General features: G+C 42.7%; 1 protein-coding gene across 4 annotated transcripts in view; it reads left to right on the forward strand.

Moving 5' to 3' along the window:
* The window catches only part of MTCL1 (microtubule crosslinking factor 1), a 174,461-nt gene that overhangs the window by 118,193 nt on the left and 38,003 nt on the right, over positions 1-18,265 (forward strand). For all 4 annotated transcript variants that reach the window (XM_075585351.1, XM_075585352.1, XM_075585353.1 and 1 more), the window contains 4 exons: positions 5,793-5,912; positions 7,012-7,245; positions 9,595-9,780; positions 12,550-12,717. In XM_075585351.1, coding sequence (XP_075441466.1) covers positions 5,793-5,912; positions 7,012-7,245; positions 9,595-9,780; positions 12,550-12,717 — 708 coding nt within the window. The remainder of the gene's footprint in view (positions 1-5,792; positions 5,913-7,011; positions 7,246-9,594; positions 9,781-12,549; positions 12,718-18,265) is intronic.

The following is an 18,265-nucleotide window of genomic DNA, read 5'->3' on the forward strand; positions in this document are numbered from 1 at the left end:
GTAGGATTTTTATTAAAATTATAACACTACAGTGTTATAGCAGGGGTCTCCGGAGCTGAATCGTGTTGGTTTCAGGTTCGGGGATGCCCTACTTCCCGAGATACAGGCCCCGTTATGAGGTGCCGGTATCTCCTATGCGTTTAAATGTCCCGGTCACGTGACGCTGGACATGTACATGGTGGGGATACCGGCACCCCATAAGGGGGCCTGTATCTCGGGAAGTAAGGGTTCCCCGGACCTGAAACCAACGCGGTTATAATCTGATTATAAACAGTGAGGTATGGTAAAGTTTTTGAACAAACAGAATGCATTTCTTTACTTGTTTGATTGACACCTTAAGCCATGGACCCATACAGTTTATGGCACCGGCCTGCATTGCCATGACTAAGGAGTTATTTTGGAAACGAGGTTAACCTCTTGGCTTCCATACTACACATAAGCTTACATGAATTTATTGTGACAGGGAGTTATTTGCAGGGCCACAATGCCCCCCATAGGCAGAAATGGCCAATCACTCTAATGGTCCTGGATAAATATCTGAATATTTATTTCCAAAATTGTGTGAATTTTGAAAAAAAAACTAAATTTTAGCTAAACCACTTTCTTTCTTTAGATATTGCAAAAAAAAAAAAAAAAAAGCAAAGGTTGATGTAATGTAACCAAAAGTATAGGATGGTATCAGATTGCCTTGTCTAAAGGAAGTTTCCACATGCACATTTTTTTGTAACAACATTTGAATCTATCCATTCACCTCCTAGACAAACATGTTGGCAACAGTTGATTTTTCATGCCCTGTATTCTCAGTACATTAAAGTGTAGTCCCATTTAAAAACATACAAACATGTTATAAAGATCGTAACAATGTAATTAGATGCTATAAACTATTGTAATTATCCCCATAGAAAAGAAATCTAACTGCTTGGGAGTTAGTGAAAACGAAGGCAATGTTTCTTCGTAGTGGGGAACCAGTCAACCAAATGTTTCCACCACCCGTTGACTATCCTCTCCCTGTCAGGGCTACAGGTCTGATTCAGTACAGTCCAAAAAGTGCCATTCAAGTCAGTGACGGTAATTTGTGTATGTGAAAGGAGATAAAACATCCTGCTGTCCTGCTGACTCACTTACCTCCCCGCAAAGCACTAGAAATAAGCAATATCTTCCCAAAAAAAACGTCACACGACACCTCAATATGCTGCCACCACCAAGAATCATTTAAAGTTTTAACATAAGGAGTTCGTGGCCTCCTGTTTACAGGAATAAATATGTAATTAACACAAAACATCAATGTAGCAAAATGCATCCGAAAACGAGATTAGTCTCTTCAAAAAGGTACTACGTTCAATTAGAGCCCAAAGTCGGTACCTATTTTATTTTAGATTTAATATATATACAAAAAGTGTACAGTGCTTGGTTACAGAAAAGGAATGTTACAAAGCCATACAATAAATACATTATATATGTAGCCTAGTGCCCCATAGTATGTGTTACCCGGCCCTGGCTTGTAAGTCCTGGTAAGTGCAGGCAGTGTCAGGGTTAAATCCCTCCACATGGCCAGGATGTGAGTCCATTGACACACTAGCAAGTTTGTTACCATAGCCAAGTGCAGGCTGGATGGCAGTTAGGAGCGTCATGCCTGGGGGGTGGGGAGGAGTGTAAGGAGTCACATGTAGTATGGTGTGACACCGGACCTCCTCTAACGCCTGCCCAGTTTGTGGCAGGGTCACTAACTCCTCTGCAAGTATATAAGAGGCTCCTAACCAAAATTTAGAGGAGAACGATTCCAGGATGTAGCCTGCTCCCTAGTGAGTGGGACGGGTTCTGCCTTACCCCATCAGGGGGTTATGAGGTGGCGACTAGCCTCAAGCCCTTGGGGGGGCCTAGTCAGGGAATGACAGTGATGCAAGATGCGAGGGAAGATATAATATGATGGTCGTGTAAGAACTACCTCTCTTGCAAGAGATGGAATCGGGGTCCTGACACGCCAAATAAAAGGTGAACGGTTCCACGTCTCTATGTCCATTACTGAATACGGAGGTTCCTGCAGGGATACTATCTGCCTCCGGCAGCTACCCTACAGGATCAAGGCGCTGCACCGAAGAAGTACCGATATGTCCCGTTGCTATTCCCATTAACATCACGGAGACTCAGGCTTCCTGGCCTACAGCAGATGAGCTACACAGCACCAGACTACACGTAACATGCAGATCTCCCGTACAAGGGGGGAAAGGGGTGTTACATATATATGAAAACATCTCAATAAAATAACTAGGTAAAAAAGAGAGCGTATATATGTTACCAACGAACAATATCAGTTCCCTCTAAAGAGGATTTGAATTTGAACTATGAGAATTCCTGTGTTATGGATATAAATTCTACTTTTAATATCCCAAATGCATGTTTTTTTATCCTCAAAACTGCCTCTATCACAAGTACAAGCCAACCCCCCGAGGGTGTGTCCCAACTCCCCCTCATCAATCTTCCATGATATTTATGGCTAGGAGAGCTAATTCTTTCTTAAAAACAAAATGTCTCAGTATAATTATATAGTTTAAAATACCCTATACCTCTCTCCCTGTAACCCCTAGAGTAATACTACTCTCACGTTGTATTTGTATGATCAAAATATAAGTGTGGACATCTATTTTGATAGGGCTAATTTTATTCTTTGAGGGAGAAATGCAACTCTGACATACAGTTGTGTAAAAAAGAAAGTACACCCTCTTTGAATTCTATGGTTTTACATTTCAGGACATAATAACAATAATCTGTTCCTTAGCAGGTTTTACAATTAGGTAAATACAACCTCAGATGAACAACAACACATGACATATTACAGCGTGTCATGATTTATTTAACAAAAATAAAGCCAAAATGGAGAAGCCATGTGTGAAAAACCAAGTACACCTTATGATTCAATAGCTTGTAGAACCATCTTTAGAAGCAATAACTTGAAGTAATCGTTTTCTGTATGACTTTATCAGTCTCTCACATCGTTGTGGAGGAATTTTGGCCCACTCTTCTTTACAACGTTGCTTCAGTTCATTGAGGTTTGTGGGCATTTGTTTATGCACAGCTCTCTTAAGGTCTAGCCACAGCATTTCAATCGGGTTGAGGTCTGGACTTTGACTGGGCCATTGCAACACCTTGATTCTTTTCTTTTTCAGCCATTCTGTTGTAGATTTGCTGGTGTGCTTGGGATCATTGATTGTCCTGTTGCATGACCCAATTTCGGCCAAGCTTTAGCTGTCGGACAGATGGCCTCATATTTGACTCTAAAATACTTTGGTATACAGAGGAGTTTATGGTCGACTCAATGACTGCAAGGTTCCCAGGTCCTGTGGCTGCAAAACAAGCCCAAATCATCACCCCTCCACCACCGTGCTTGACAGTTGGTATGAGGTGTTTGTGCTGATATACAGTACTGTGTTTGGTTTTAGCCAAACGTGGCGCTGTGCATTATGGCCAAACATCCCCACTTTGGTCTCGTCTGTCCAAAGGACATTGTTCCAGAAGTCTTGTGGTTTGTTCAGATGCAACTTTGCAAACCTAAGCCGTGCTGCCATGTTCTTTTTAGAGAGAAGAGGCTTTCTCCTGGTAACCATTCCAAACAACCCATACTTGTTCTGTCTTTTTCTAATTGTACTGTCATGAACTTTAACATTTAACATGCTAACTGAGGCCTGTAGAGTCTGAGATGTAACTCTTGGGTTTTTTGCAATTTCTTTGAGCATTGCATGGTCTGACCTTGGGGTGAATTTGCTGGGATGTCCACTCCTGGGAAGATTGGCAACTGACTTGAATGTTTTCCACTTTTGAATAATCTTTCTCACTGTAGAATGATGGAATTTAAATTGTTTGGAAATGGCCTTATAACCCTTCCCAGATTGATGGGCAGCAACAATTGCTTCTCAAAGATCATTGCTGATGTCTTTCCTCCTTGGCATTGTGTTAACACACACCTGAATGTTCCAGACCAGCAAACTGCTAAAACTTTGGCTTTTATAGAGGTGGTCACACTTGCTGATGATCAATTAATTAAGGGCATTTGATTAGCAGCACCTGTCTGCTACTTGGCATCTTAATTCCTATGGAAGCAGTAAGGGTGTACTTAGTTATTCACACATAGCTTCTCCATTTTGGCTTTATTTTTGTTAAATAAATCATGACACGGTGTAATATGTCATGTGTTGTTGTTCATCTAAGGTTGTATTTACCTTATTTTTAGACCCGCTAAGGAACAGATGATTGTTATGTCCTGATATGTAAAACCATATAATTCAAAGAGGGTGTGCTTTCTTTTTCACACAACTGTACAGTAATGTATGCAGCTTGGGCTGTCTGACATGTTTGGTGTTATTAGTCACACTGTAAATGTATTTATATTTATCCACCGCAGGAAAACAAAACCCTCAGTAAAACATTTTCTTATTATTTCGCAGATGAGTAAAACAACTTACAGGCTCCAGTAAATGTCCTGCATCTCTCTGGATCAATGCTCTGCTGATGTATTAACTTGTTTGGCATATCCCTGTATTCTTGACTTACCCAGGCCTCAAGCTGGACCCCTCTCCCATTACCAATAAACACATCAAACAAGTTCTTGGGAGAAATGAACGACCACATTACAATAGATAAATATATAATATGTATCCCCAACTAGGGGCCAAGCAAGATTGCCCACTCACATCTACCGGAGATCAAGGGATAACCCCAGCTTGTGCTCTCCTAGCCATTCAGTACCTTAGTCTGAATGGCACAGAGCCCCTATTGGGAGGTCACCAACCGAACCTAGGCTGGAATGGTACCACCTTCCACAAATTGCATCCGAAAGGTCACCACAATTGTGGCCTCCCTAACCTGGAATGGTACCGCCTTCCCCAGCTAAAATTACTTACGAGGTCTGAGACCTCAAACCAGGAGCCAATACTGATTGGGTCTCTCACCCCCACCCCCCTTCCCAGAGTAACAATACTCCTGCCACCAGAAAAGTAATTTAACAGGCCTTAAACTGGTCTTGCGAGCTGCCACTAGCCTGATTGCCATTTCCTTGCCACGCTAAAATCAGGATATCGTTCCCAATATCTGATAAATAGACCTCACCCTCCCGAAACAGGCTTTTCAGCCCCCCCTTCGAGGTACTCATGAGTTATTGCCTTATTATAGCAAAAGTAAACAAGGATAATAAAAACATTCAAATACTGTATTACCAACATTTTTTATTGAGCACAGATAAAACTTGAAATCCGAATAATAAATATAAAAGAAGAATCTGAATGTAAAATTTCTCAATGTAATTTCTGAACTTCCAGGTAACAGTTTCTCAATATAAGGATTGATTTTAGTGGTTGATAACAGGAGCAGTCGGCGCCCACGTGAGCGCCTCTCAATACAGATCTGGGCTGATTTTTATCAAAGTTTATTGCCGAAAACGTCCGCTCAAAAAACAAATATGGGAAATAACTTACATTTAATTTAAATGTATTTGATTTATTAAATGGTTTTAATTGTTAAAAAAAAGTTATTTAAATTGTGTTAATTTTCAAAATGTATGTTAATATTCATGTTTCCTGTCATGTTTTTTAATTTAAGGATTTCGTACTGTTCCTAACCGTAATCGATTTTTCGGTCAATTTTCTATTTCATCAGGATGCTATTCCATATGCTGTTGTGGGCCATGGGCCACAGATTGGCCACCCCTGGTTTAGCTAATTACAGTGGATTTACATACTGTACATGTCTCAAAAAGCCATACAAAAGACATGTAATCCTTGTCATTATCTTCTTATAATCAGCTCAGCAATCATGTTTCACCTGAAAAGAATTCAACATTACGGGAGCTACAGACAATGCTGGAGCAAGAAAGGAGACTTCACATAGAGGAGCAGGAAAAGGTGACAGACAGGATCATTCAGGTACAGACGTAAACTACCAAATCTTTAGGTATTTAGCATTGTGCGTGGGCAAGTATTTGTGCCTTTTAGTATCAACCACATTTAGGATGCTAAATAAATAAAATCTTATTTAAACCGTCACTGCTTGCAGCTTCACATTGGTCGACAGCAGCAGCCATGTTGGATTTTCCAGGTAGTGAACCAACACAGCAGAGTAATTATCTCGGGAACCAGCAGGCCCCCGAAGGTGACCATAACATGGTTCAGTTCCAGGGATCCCCTCTTAACAATTATGGCAAAGAAAATATTTTCCCAATGCTGTGGGAATTTCTGCTATAACCCTTTGAGTGCCGGAGGGGCCCGTCCAGCACTCGCGATGACCTCTCCCTCTCCAAAGCAGTCAGGGGATTGCTCTGCCACTGATGACGGAACGGAAAGGGAGAAGTCACCCCCCTCCATCCGTCATCATTGCAGATTGTGTCCTGAGTTCCATAGGAGCGCACAACACAATCCCCCCTAAGAGAACGAGCATTTTGTTTTTACGTAGCTGTTACATCATGGGGCACCTAGGGTACCAGACCCCATGATGTAGTAGTTACTTTGTGTGGCACTGAGGGTTAATAAGTCACTTAGCACTCAACTAAGAGTTTTTGGGAAATGTAAGGAAAGAAAGGAAAACTGGATGATAATATCAATCGGAGAAATACAGTACAAGCAGGAATATGATCTGACATGCTTCTGTCAGATGTATGGTGAAAACCCAGTGAGAGGATTATTTCCAAGAAGGGAGAGCTTGTAGATGAGAGCCCTATGGGCCATCCTTCCTTCTATCCCTGCTTCTCGGGATCTGCCTTCCAGATTCACACCATTCATTAAAGATTTCCCCTTTCTGCAAACTGAAAATTGGTTTGAACATTTATGCTGAATATCCATCTTAATTTTGTCCGAATTGGCTATAATTGAAAGTAATGTCCTAACTAAAACATGAATAAATCAAGTTGTCCCCACGCTAACTAGAGTTAATGTTTCCATTTGTACTGCTATATAATCTACCACAAAATGTTGTGTAGTACATTCATATTGATATGTTGGTTTTTTTTTTTTTGCTCCTCACTTACAGCTGGAGGAGGAGCATCTGAAAATCATAAGGAGGAAAGACTTGGAGGTGCAAAGCCTGACTCTGCAGAATAAGCTGGAGGAGAAATCCTGGGGCCAAGAGAAGAGTCTTCTGCAGCAGGAATTGGGAAACTTCAAACAGAATGTCTTTGTTCTCTATGTCAAGCTAAAGTGGCTCCTGAGGCACTGGCAGCAATGCAAGAAGGTGGAAGACGACGTGGGGGATGAGTTGCTGCAGGTAACCTATGTTTTATATTTATAATTTATATTGAATTTTTCCAAAGTTGGGGGAGGGTACAGAAGGAAGAGAAATGGGGAGGGAGGGGAAGGGAATACAGTGACATTCTTGACAAACACATACACAAATTTTTTATTTTACATCATCGATTTTGGTGCCTCATCAGTTATACATTTTAGCCAAGTTCTCGTACAGTAGATACATACAGGCTAAACAATGAACCCTTTTTAGATTTCTGGTTTTTATATATTTTTATATTTGTGATGTCCAGTTAAAGACTAAAGATTGTACCCCTGCAAAACAATGGGGAGTGTTCCCAAGGAATGGAATCTTTGGGTATGCTATGGGAGGATATTGGCTTGGTTAAGAGGTGGACGGCCATGTGATTGAAAGCTTTCGTAAATCAACCAGGGTTGCCATCTTCTGGAACTATGACCACGAGTCCCTTAGTATACACTTAGTTTCACCATTTAAGAGAATACCATATCCTTTTTTTAATCTGTATGAGAGATGGCAGGTTTGGACTCATCCAAAGGGCGGCTAAGCAGCATCTCACTGCAGTCATGGTATGTCTGCCAATTTGTTAGGGTGTTTACTGGTGTCTTCCAAAGGTCTGTATAGGAGACCTGATCAGGCATCTAAAGGGGAAAAAAACCAGGGTCCTCTCCGAGAATTTATGTATTTTTTTCCTAAGCTCTGCCACCTTAGGACATGACCATCACATATGAATGAATGTGGCCTGCTTTCTCCAACCTTTGGGGTATCCTCTGTTTTGAATAGAGCTGCCGTGTAGTCAGCATAGAATTTTCCAGGGACCTATACCTTGCACGTAAAGCTTGCTATGTAATCATTGGTACCAGCAGCACATGGAGATCTATCGCAAGGTTTTGACACAGGGATTGTAACAAGCTCCACTCATTTCATTAGCATTATACTGGTTTCTTCTTCTCATTCTACTCCTCATAAAAGTTGTTCCTAAAACAAGCAGTCTCCCCTACATGTTTTTTTGTTATTTGTTACCCAGGATTGGCCCATGGCCAAACGCCGCTATTTTCAGCTCCACGGACCCCCTCATGCCCTTCACTTACTGGTGATGTTATTGGGTTTGTCTCCTTCCAGGGAAACAAAATGGCTGCCAGATCTCGGGGCAATAGGAGGCTGCAACATCATTGGTTGTGGTTTCCTGTTGGATGGCCATTGAAATCCCTTTTAAAAACCAGGACGTAATACCAGGAACTTCTTCAGTAAGTATCTCAGAAACCGAGGGGTCCCCAGACCTAAACAATAACATGGTTCAGCTCTGGAGGATTCACCTGGTTCCAATCCTGTTAGTTAGGGGAGATTGCTCCTTTTAATTAGTTGACTCTTTTACTATTTGTACCCATCATCTTCTAGAGGCTCATTCGCAGGGGGTTATTGATGAAACTGGAAACAGTGCTGATCGGGGCACTATTAAAAGGAAACTCAATTAACCTCAATGAGAATTTCCATGTGATTATGCCCCAATCAGCACTATCACAGTTTAATAAATAAAGTCTGATAGTGAGCACTGAGGCCATGTTTAGCTGTGTTACTGAGGGGTTGGGATTAGATTTGCCATTTGGCATATTCTTTACTACAGCCATTCATGTTTAGTAATAATTTTTGTTGAAGCACTGCTTATATGTTGCTATTAAAACACAAAAAGCGGATTGCTTTTCCAAACTTACCTAGGTGAATACATATGATAATGTGAATTGAATGTATTGTTGATAAGACTTTGCATGACATACAAAACTTAGGAATTACATCTACAGTATGAGTAGTTATCTTGTGACTGTAAATGGATTGGTACGTAGTCATTAAGTATTTAATCTTAGTGGTCAATAATTTTTCTAACTGATTGATACAATATTGTACTGATTTACAGAAGGGACTTAAAAACTGAAAATCTGATAAAGTGTTTCATCAATATAAATCATTTAAATACGGTATTCTTTGTTGCTTAACATTGTTTTATGTTATATATGTAGCGCAATGTATTCTAGATGTTTTGGGAAAATCCTATGCACAGAAATATAAAGCTCTGAATAAAGAAAAATATGAATATCAACAAATGTTGTGTTCTAGAATAACTTAACACAGTCCGGAATTCTTGCTGCTGGGATTTGTATAGTATCTTGTGTGGAAAGCATTATTCTGCTAATAAAATATTTCTACTTACAAGTTACTGATATGAATAATTAATTTGCTGCTAGTCCTGCCAGTTGAATGTAACCAGTGCATCTTGATTTTCTTGCCTAAAGCACCATTTTATTTCAATATACAGTAATATTTTTAGGATAACATGGGAACATTATCTCATTTTAGATTGATCAACTAAATGCCCTTCCAGAATTTGACCTTCATCCTGACTTCCGAGAAAGTGATCCTGATTTGGAGGAAGGAGAAGAGGATGATGAGGATGGGGTGTTTGGTCTGATGGAATACTCCCAGCATTCGCCTCCTGAGAGCCCACAGCTCCAGACAGCTGAGTTACTACAGCACCAAAAACAGGTATTGTATTGGCAAAAGAGAGCTTGGCGAAACATTAAAAAAAGCCTAAGATCATCTGTTTCTAATAGCAAATGCCCATATAAAATCCTTTCAACACTTAGCAAAGGTTAGCTTTCAGAATCATTCTCCATATCCACAAGCTGCAAAACGTGAACATCCTATGTTTGTTTTTTGTTTTTTTAATAAATCAGTTCTGTAGTATTAGACCAGGGGGAGGCCAAACCTTTTTCCCTGCGCCCCCCTGCCGGCGGTCACCTTACCCGCGCGAAAGCACCCCCCGCTTCCCCACTTACCTCGTCTCCGGCGTCATGACGTCACGTTGCCATAGCAATGTGACATCACATGACCTCACGGCGTCATTTGACGCCGCGTTGCCATGGCGACATGTGTGGAGCCAAGGTAAGTAAAGGTTTACAGGGGCCCTGCAGCTCCCCCGGCACTTAATTTAAGTACCTTCAGGAAGCGCGCGGGGCCTTTGTAAACCCCGCGCCCCCCGCAGGCAGTCTCTCCATAGGATCCCCACCATACCGTAGAGGAGTCAGGATCTGAGGTTCCCTGATAGCTGGGGATAACAGGAGCGATATATGAGCCGTATCTGCAGCCCTCAAGTCTGGCTGATGGGTGCCTATGTGGGTGACTAAGTCCTGCACCGCATCACACATCTGTGCCAGTTGTCGATCGTGTAGGCCGAGGCGTTGCTCATGATCCCCCAAGTACTGTCCTTGCAGGGTAATGGCTCGTCCTACCTCAGCGGGGTCCATATTTGTGCCGAGCAAAACGTAAAGATGCTCGTCTCAAGCAGGAAGCGACCCGCAGGGCTGAGGTAGGAAGGTGAAAGAACTGACCTGAGCCGAGGGACAGAGTCCTGATAGAGTAGTGAGTCGTAAGCCGAAGGTCACGGCTGGCAGCAGAGTTGCGTAGTCGGTGTGGATGCAGAGGGCAGGGCAGGCCGAAATCAAAGGTTAGTCGAGGTACTTGCCATGGTCGGGGGCGGGCTGAAGACATGGGTAGTCGAGGTACTTGCAATGGTTGGGGGCGGGCTGAAGACAAGGGTAGTCGAGGTACATGAGCCGGGTCTGGTAATGTGAGAGACAAAAAGCATAAACGCGTTGCATGAACACAGCAAGAAACTGGTACTTTGCTCGGCAACTTCCTGCTATTACGGGGCTGTCCTTTTAAAGGAAGTAGCCAGGAGCAAAAATGGACGATCCAGCCACAGAGGGCGAGCAAGAGCAAAATCCAGGACCGGAATATGAAAACCCGGAAAGGATTTGCCAAACCTCATACTTTTTTAAATTGTGAAGTGTTAATACAATTCCTGCTTTCCATAATCATGGATGACCTTTAAACATAATTAATTATAGCCTCAAAAAACTCACTGTGACCTATTATTTTATTACAATCATCAGTCAACCATGACACGATTAATCTCCAGTACTCTGCTGTTTTGGCTTAGGAATTTCAAAACTATTGGGAACTATGTCATTGTTTATTCACATTTATGATTTGGATTCTTCCAGGTAAGATGTAACCCTTTGTGTTGGACCGAGCACTGCATATGGAAAAGCACATACTTTGGGAAATAGGCAAATCTAAATATGTAAATTATATGCAAATAATTAACATTTGCATATTTCCCCGGTATCTCGGGTCTTTCTCTCCCGCAAAGGCCCTAAATCGACATTTCTGGCCAATTTTCAGGCAGTACTAGAGTAAATCGGGTGAAAAGAGCATAGCAATGACATGTGAAACAGTGCAATATTAATAAATTGATATTTTGTTATGAATACAGCAAAAATTCCAAATTGTTATTGCATCAACTTGCAGGCTACTTTCAGGTGATTTTGCATTTGCAGTATTGGAGTTTAATTAATAGGCCCCTATGTATTATGCCTGGGCCGGCGTGATGGTAGTGTCTGGGCACTGAGCCCCGCGGTTACAGAGGCCCCGCACTCTCCCCCGCAATAATTAAAGTGATTGCCGGGGAGAGAGCGCATAGCCTCTGTAACTCTTACTTTCTTTGGCGGCATCTCCTCCTGCATGGTCACGTGATCATGGCTCTGCGATGTCCATTGGCGTCAGCGCAAATAAAAAATCTCTGTGAGTCATCTTTTAGTGCTATTTCTATAATAGTATGTTTATCTATCTTTCATTCCACTGCCAGCTGTTGAGCGCAATATGCCAGAAGTTTAGCACAACGTGATTTTCTGTGCTACATGCCAGAACTTTTGAGTGAAAACCTCCATTCCTGATATATAACTTTTAGCAATAGGCACACTGCGCAGACTTAAATTATACAGATAGATTTTAGCTATGACTTGTCATAAAGAAGATAGTCTCCTATTATTGAGATTACAATTTATTTATTTTCCGCTCTTTAATGGGCACTTTTAAAAAAAAAAATGTTTTAGTGTATATACTTTAGATGTATTATAATACAAATAATGTTTTAGGACATTCTACCCCTTACCTGAGTGCACAGCTAAGAAAGTACTTCGATTTTCTGTCTTTACTTTTGACATGTAACGTAACTACACCATTAACGCAGTGGCAAAGAAAGATTCCACTTTGAGATGAAAAAATAATGAAACATTTGTATTTTTGAATCTCATCTCTTAGAATAATCACTGATCTGCAATCATCAATTTCATAGAAACGATTTGCGGAGCTTTTTTTCCGTTTCCCTATATATTTTGGATGTATAACCGAAGAGACTAAAACAAAAAAATGAATGTAGTCCTAAAAATAAAACCAGTTCTGTTACTGCAGGCAAATGAAAATCGCCGTCTCTTAGCTGCCATGAAGGGCTTATTGGATGATTTTCGATCTGAGCTGCGGGATGAAGAAAGAGAGAGGCATGAGATCCAGCAACAGTATGCTGATGACAAAGCTGCCTGGGACGTGGAAGGGACAGAACTGAAGTGTCGCTTGGAGCAGGTACTCAAGTCAGGGTGCTCGGGGGGGGGGGGGGAGATTCATTGTGCTACAGGCTTTGGGGTCTACATTATCAAGGCAAAAAGTGTGACATTCTGGAGCTGCAACAGATGTTTCACTTAAAAAATCCTTTTCTCCTCAAATAAACTTTTTTCTCCTCAAATCGTCCCACTTTTGCTTTGCTACATAGACCCATTTGAGGGCAATAGGAGGGTCCCATTTATGGTTTTGATTAGGACAAATTGTGGGGGAGAGCCAAGTGTAAATTTGTACTTCTGTTACATTGCTGCAAGGCCCAAAGAACCAAAGCCGAAAGATGATGATGTAGTGTGGATGGAAGGGGAAGGATTGAGCTCTTTGCTAAAACAGACAATTAACGCTGAGCTGTTGAGGGTATGGAAAGTCTGCTTTGGGAACCTTTTCTCTACTTCTATGCCTCAGTCTTAAGTCATCCCAGAGCTTGGCATTTACCGACTCTGCTGCATTATGTTTTATTATTTTTGAAATATTCGGTCTTTGGAAACATATATTAACCACTTGAGTGTACAAAAATAGGTTAGCACTTACCATGCTTTAATGAAAAATGGGTTCATTTCACTGTTCATGTCTACAGCCAAGTTTATTTCTAAGCAACTAAAGCAAAGGCCCTAAAGCAAAAATACTAATATCACATGACAACCTGCAATCCTGGGCCTTAAATACAGAATTACAGAATTCTCTCTTTAACACAGGTAATCACCTAAAGCACAATTTCTCAAACCATAAACAGAAAAATTGAGCTTCTGTAACCATAGCTTCAAAATATAAAAATGGACTATTGTGTAGAGATCACAGATTAGGTGGGGAAAACATAATTAAATAAAGATTAACCTAATTAGCGTTCACGCTGCCTCAGAGCGGTGACATCACCAACTCTCCAAGCATGAGTACAGGGTGTCCTGCATAATTTTGCAAGCACAAGCGGGGAAGAGTCACTTTTTTTTTCATTATTTCTGTACATTCATAGTATGAGTGATATAGTGGCAGCCTACCCTTTCACTTGCAGAGGATCGCAGCGAAGCAGGTTGTCAGCGGAGGAGAGCAGGGACACAGCGCTATTGCAGGGCAGACACCGAAGGAGGGGCGTTTGACATCTCCGCCCTCCGGAGTGCTTCTCCCCGTACCTCCGAAGCCCCCGCGCGTGCGCACACGCACACCCTCACGTGGCCGCCACCTGCACTATCCTGCTCGGCCGCCCGCACACATCTTCGGCTGCCAGCCCGCGCACATCTTCTTGGCCGACCGCAGCACAGCTTTTTCGCCCTCCCACGCACAGCATCTGCCTGCCCGTGCACCCAGGTTTCGCCGCACACGCCCCCCCCCTAAATAATCTCCCCCCCCAGTTTGTGCAGCGCTGCATTCAATCACAACACACACACACAATCACAACACAGACACAGCACACATACTCAATCACAACACACACAGACAACACTCAATCACATCACCCACTCAATCACAACACAGACTATCACAACACACACACAGACACAACACATACTCAATCAGAACACACACACACTCAGCACACACACACACACAATCACAACCAACACAGACACAACACACTCAATCACAACACACACCTACTCAATCACAACACACACACTCAATCACAACACACACTCAATCACAACTAACACAACACACAATCACAACCAACACAATCATAAAACACAATCATAACACACTCAATCAGAACACACAGACACAACACACACTCAATCACAAATAACACACACAAACACACTCAATCACAACACACACTCAATCACAACCAACACAACACACACTGAATCACAGAAAAGACACACTCAATCACAACCAACACAGACAACACCCACACCCCACACATACTCAATCACAACACACACACACTTTAACCTGGGGGTCGGGGGAGTACTAGGCATGCTCCTGCTTTAGTCCCCCCGTGGGCTGCTGAAAACTGGGGCGGGAAACAGACAGCAAGAGAAGGAGGGCTTGTCTGTGTGCAGAGAGAAGCCCCGCCCCCTCTGCAAGACACAGAGCAGAGAAGCAGCCTCAGCACGGAGCTTCTGGCTGCCCGTGCACAGCTCTGCCCGCCCCCAGGTTTCCCCGCACGCAGCCCGTGCCCTCCTTAAATAATCTTGCGCCCCACCCCCCAGTTTGCGCACCGCTGGTATATGCTATACACTCACATTGCCCCTTGGCAGATCCCTCTCCAGTGTGACATGGACATGTGACTCTTAATAGACGAGAAGTGTCACAGGAGAGAAGTACTTTTACACCAAAACCACCGGGATCACTAGCACCAGACAGGACAAAGTTGTTGAATAAAATGGGGTTTATTCTGGCACGCCAGCAGACAAGTAGGGTAGTAGACTCTAGCCACACGAGGTGAGGGGCCTGCTTCAAGAAGGCTTTCTCTGTCCGCTTCTCGTCCAGGATATCAGAGGGCTGATCACACAGCAGCCACTCACATGGATCTCCAGCTGGTCCTGTAAAGATCTAAACTCCTTTACAGCATGTCTCTCAGTCTCTCTGTCTCTCAGATGGTCCTCTGAGGGAATCTCCACACTCCTTCCCAGAGTGTCTCTCCCTCTGTTAGCTTCTCTGAGGAAATCTCCACACTCCTTCCCAGAGTGTCTCTCAGTCTCTGTTAGCCTCTCTTGCGCTCAGATGCTCTCTGAAGGTAGATTTGATTCTCTGATCCACAGCACACCTTATATAGCCCTCTGTGGCAATCCCTTGCATGGGAGGGGGCTGCTGGACAATTAGGTTGGTGCCACAACAGCCAGAGGGCGTGCTAAGAACCCATCCCTGATTGTTCACTCTTTCTCACTTCACCAAATGTCTGTAACACCTCCACGCTTCCAACCATTGTCTCAATACACATTTATCTGCAGGAACCTCAGCTGATTAAATCAGAGTCCCCTCCATACAAATGTACACATAATCCATTTATCACTTTGCAGGGCTGACTCCCAAATCACATCACAGTGCTTACACATAGATCACAAGCACTTTACCTCATATTGCTTGCTCAACTAGACTTGGGGATTGCATTTGGAATACATTCTCACATACATAGTGCATTATACATTCCCTGTTCTCCCCCAGATATTAAATATATTTTGTTGAAATACGCCTTACATAGGTGGTAGCTAACTGGGCTTCATTTCAGTTTTATGATGCCAGATATCCCTACCGTCACAAGACGCAACCAATAGAAAAGACTGTGGAAGAGATACTAATGGAACAGAAACCTTTAAGACGGTCTGGAGCAGCACGTGGATTCAGAGCCTGAGTGATCTCCGAATGGACAGACAAAATCAGGGTCAGTCCATCCTGCATCCAAGCAAAGCGTCGAGGAGCATAGAGGTCTACCGAGACGCATGTGATAGCAGTCCCTGAGAGAGAGGGAGAGAGAAAGCTGAGACGGTTCATTGGAAGTTTGGATGAGCCCCAAGCAATCAGGTTACAGGTGTCGTGAGTAACGAAGAGAAGGGATCCTCAGTTAGAGACAAGGGTACTGAAGGCTTTGCGAAGAACAGGCCTGCCACCCACAGTTAATAAGAGCTCCAGCATTCTTCGGCACCAACACATGGGCCCCTCATAAGACGGGGTTGTGGGAACATGGGCGAAACATTGGTACACGACTGTGCAGCGTTTTATAAACACTGTAACAGTATGTACATGATCCTCTGACTGAGGATCATGTTTATGTCTATTTCTGTGATAAGAAGGGGTTTATATAAATACTTTTTGTTTTTCAAGGCCTAGTGTCGTGTCCTATTGTTTGACTTTGGTCCGTGTGCCCAGTACGTGGGATAGCACTGTTTTAACAGCAAGTAGGACTTTGGACCCCACCTTAGCGTGTAGAAGCTAGTCTAAGGGTATACAAAGAGGGGTTACACTTATATATGTAACCTGGGTTAATACACACAGATATAAAGCTGACCTGGAGATTTCTCCAAGAGGTCGTGTCTTTTTGGCATTAAACATTCCTCTGTTTAATTCCAAATTCATATCTCGAATGCGTGTTTTTTATCCTCAAAGCCCCTACATTGAGAACAAATTAAGCCCACCTTCTGGCGCGTCTCCTGAACTCCCCCTCATCAATTTACCATATGGCATTTTTAAAGTCCGGAAAGAGAAAATAGTTTTCTTTTGAATTAAAAAATGCCTGAGTATAGAAACATTCTCAGAATTTTATCCCTGTAATTCCTAGAATATAGTGACCTCATCACATTCAGGTGAGTTTGCCGAGAGAAACTAATAACTGACCGTCGCACAATGGTGGATTGTTTAGCATCATTTAATTTGTCTGGTTGCAAATGTTACAAATATATATTTGTTTTTCTTGTGAATTGTATAAGATCCCCAATATTTTATATTTAGTAAACTTACACAGATATATGGAATGTCTTGCTGGCCACACACCCTCTGGCGTTCCCAGAGCCTTTTAGGAATATCTTATGGCACAAGGTTAGATGCAGCTGTGATGTAACCAGGACATCACCAGCAAATATATGTAAAGAACCGAGTAGAGTTTTAAAATGTTGTAAATCTAGCTAGCTGCACATGAAGTTATCTTTATACAGACATACATAATTCATAGATGCAACCGGACTTTTACAACTGCAGTCTTCCAATATAGTGTAACCCTCCCTGTCCGGCTACTAGGGACATTACATTGGTGTGGTGTGTATATGGCTACTCCGCATGGGTCACCGTGACTCTGGGTGCTGGATTCAGGCGGCTGGGCGAGGAGGTAGCACGGTTGTAGAGTAATGGGCGCCAGGAACTTTTGTAGTACAACTGTCTTTTATTCAGGTCCCCCAGGCATGGGGACCGCACACCACACTTTATACACCGTTGCAATGTCCCTTTATTTCTTTATGGTTATCAGTGCTTTATGCGCTACCATGAATGCCCACTCTTAATGCTCATACTGAGGTATATCTCTTAGTTGCTTAACTGTTCTGAGACCCGGTTTCCCCTAGATTTCCTGTTCAGGATATCCCTCGGTATTCTATCTGTAATGCTCGTCCCATTGGGGCTCCTAGCGGGTTCTGTTCAAGTGACCCCAATACCTTTTGTCAGTGTAGGGACTGCCACTTCCCTGCCACCGACGAGGACTGTTAATGCAGACCTATGGTTAGAGACGATCCGTCAGCACCCAGGTGCCTTGTCACTGAGGCCCTCTGTGGCATGCTATTTGCATACTTCAAAACCTGTATTGGACTTCCTTAATCTTCTTATATGATCCTGATTTAAAGCTGTAGTTCAAGCTGCCGTTTAAAAAAAAATTCCATTCAATATGTACATCAATACAATCTGCACACTGACAAGTGATTAGCTAAGTTGCCGATCGATTCGTTCTGCTGTGATCGATCAGCGAAGATTCGGCTCGGGGGTTTATTAAATCTCTGTTAGTGCAGCAGAAGGTGTACCAGTGCACCAATTGTATTTAATGACTGCCTGGTCACATGATCGTCCCCACAGAACTTTGTGTCTTTTGTCCTCTTCT

The sequence above is a fragment of the Ascaphus truei genome, chromosome 2, assembly GCF_040206685.1.
Source record: "Ascaphus truei isolate aAscTru1 chromosome 2, aAscTru1.hap1, whole genome shotgun sequence".
In the NCBI taxonomy this organism is placed as follows: domain Eukaryota; kingdom Metazoa; phylum Chordata; class Amphibia; order Anura; family Ascaphidae; genus Ascaphus; species Ascaphus truei.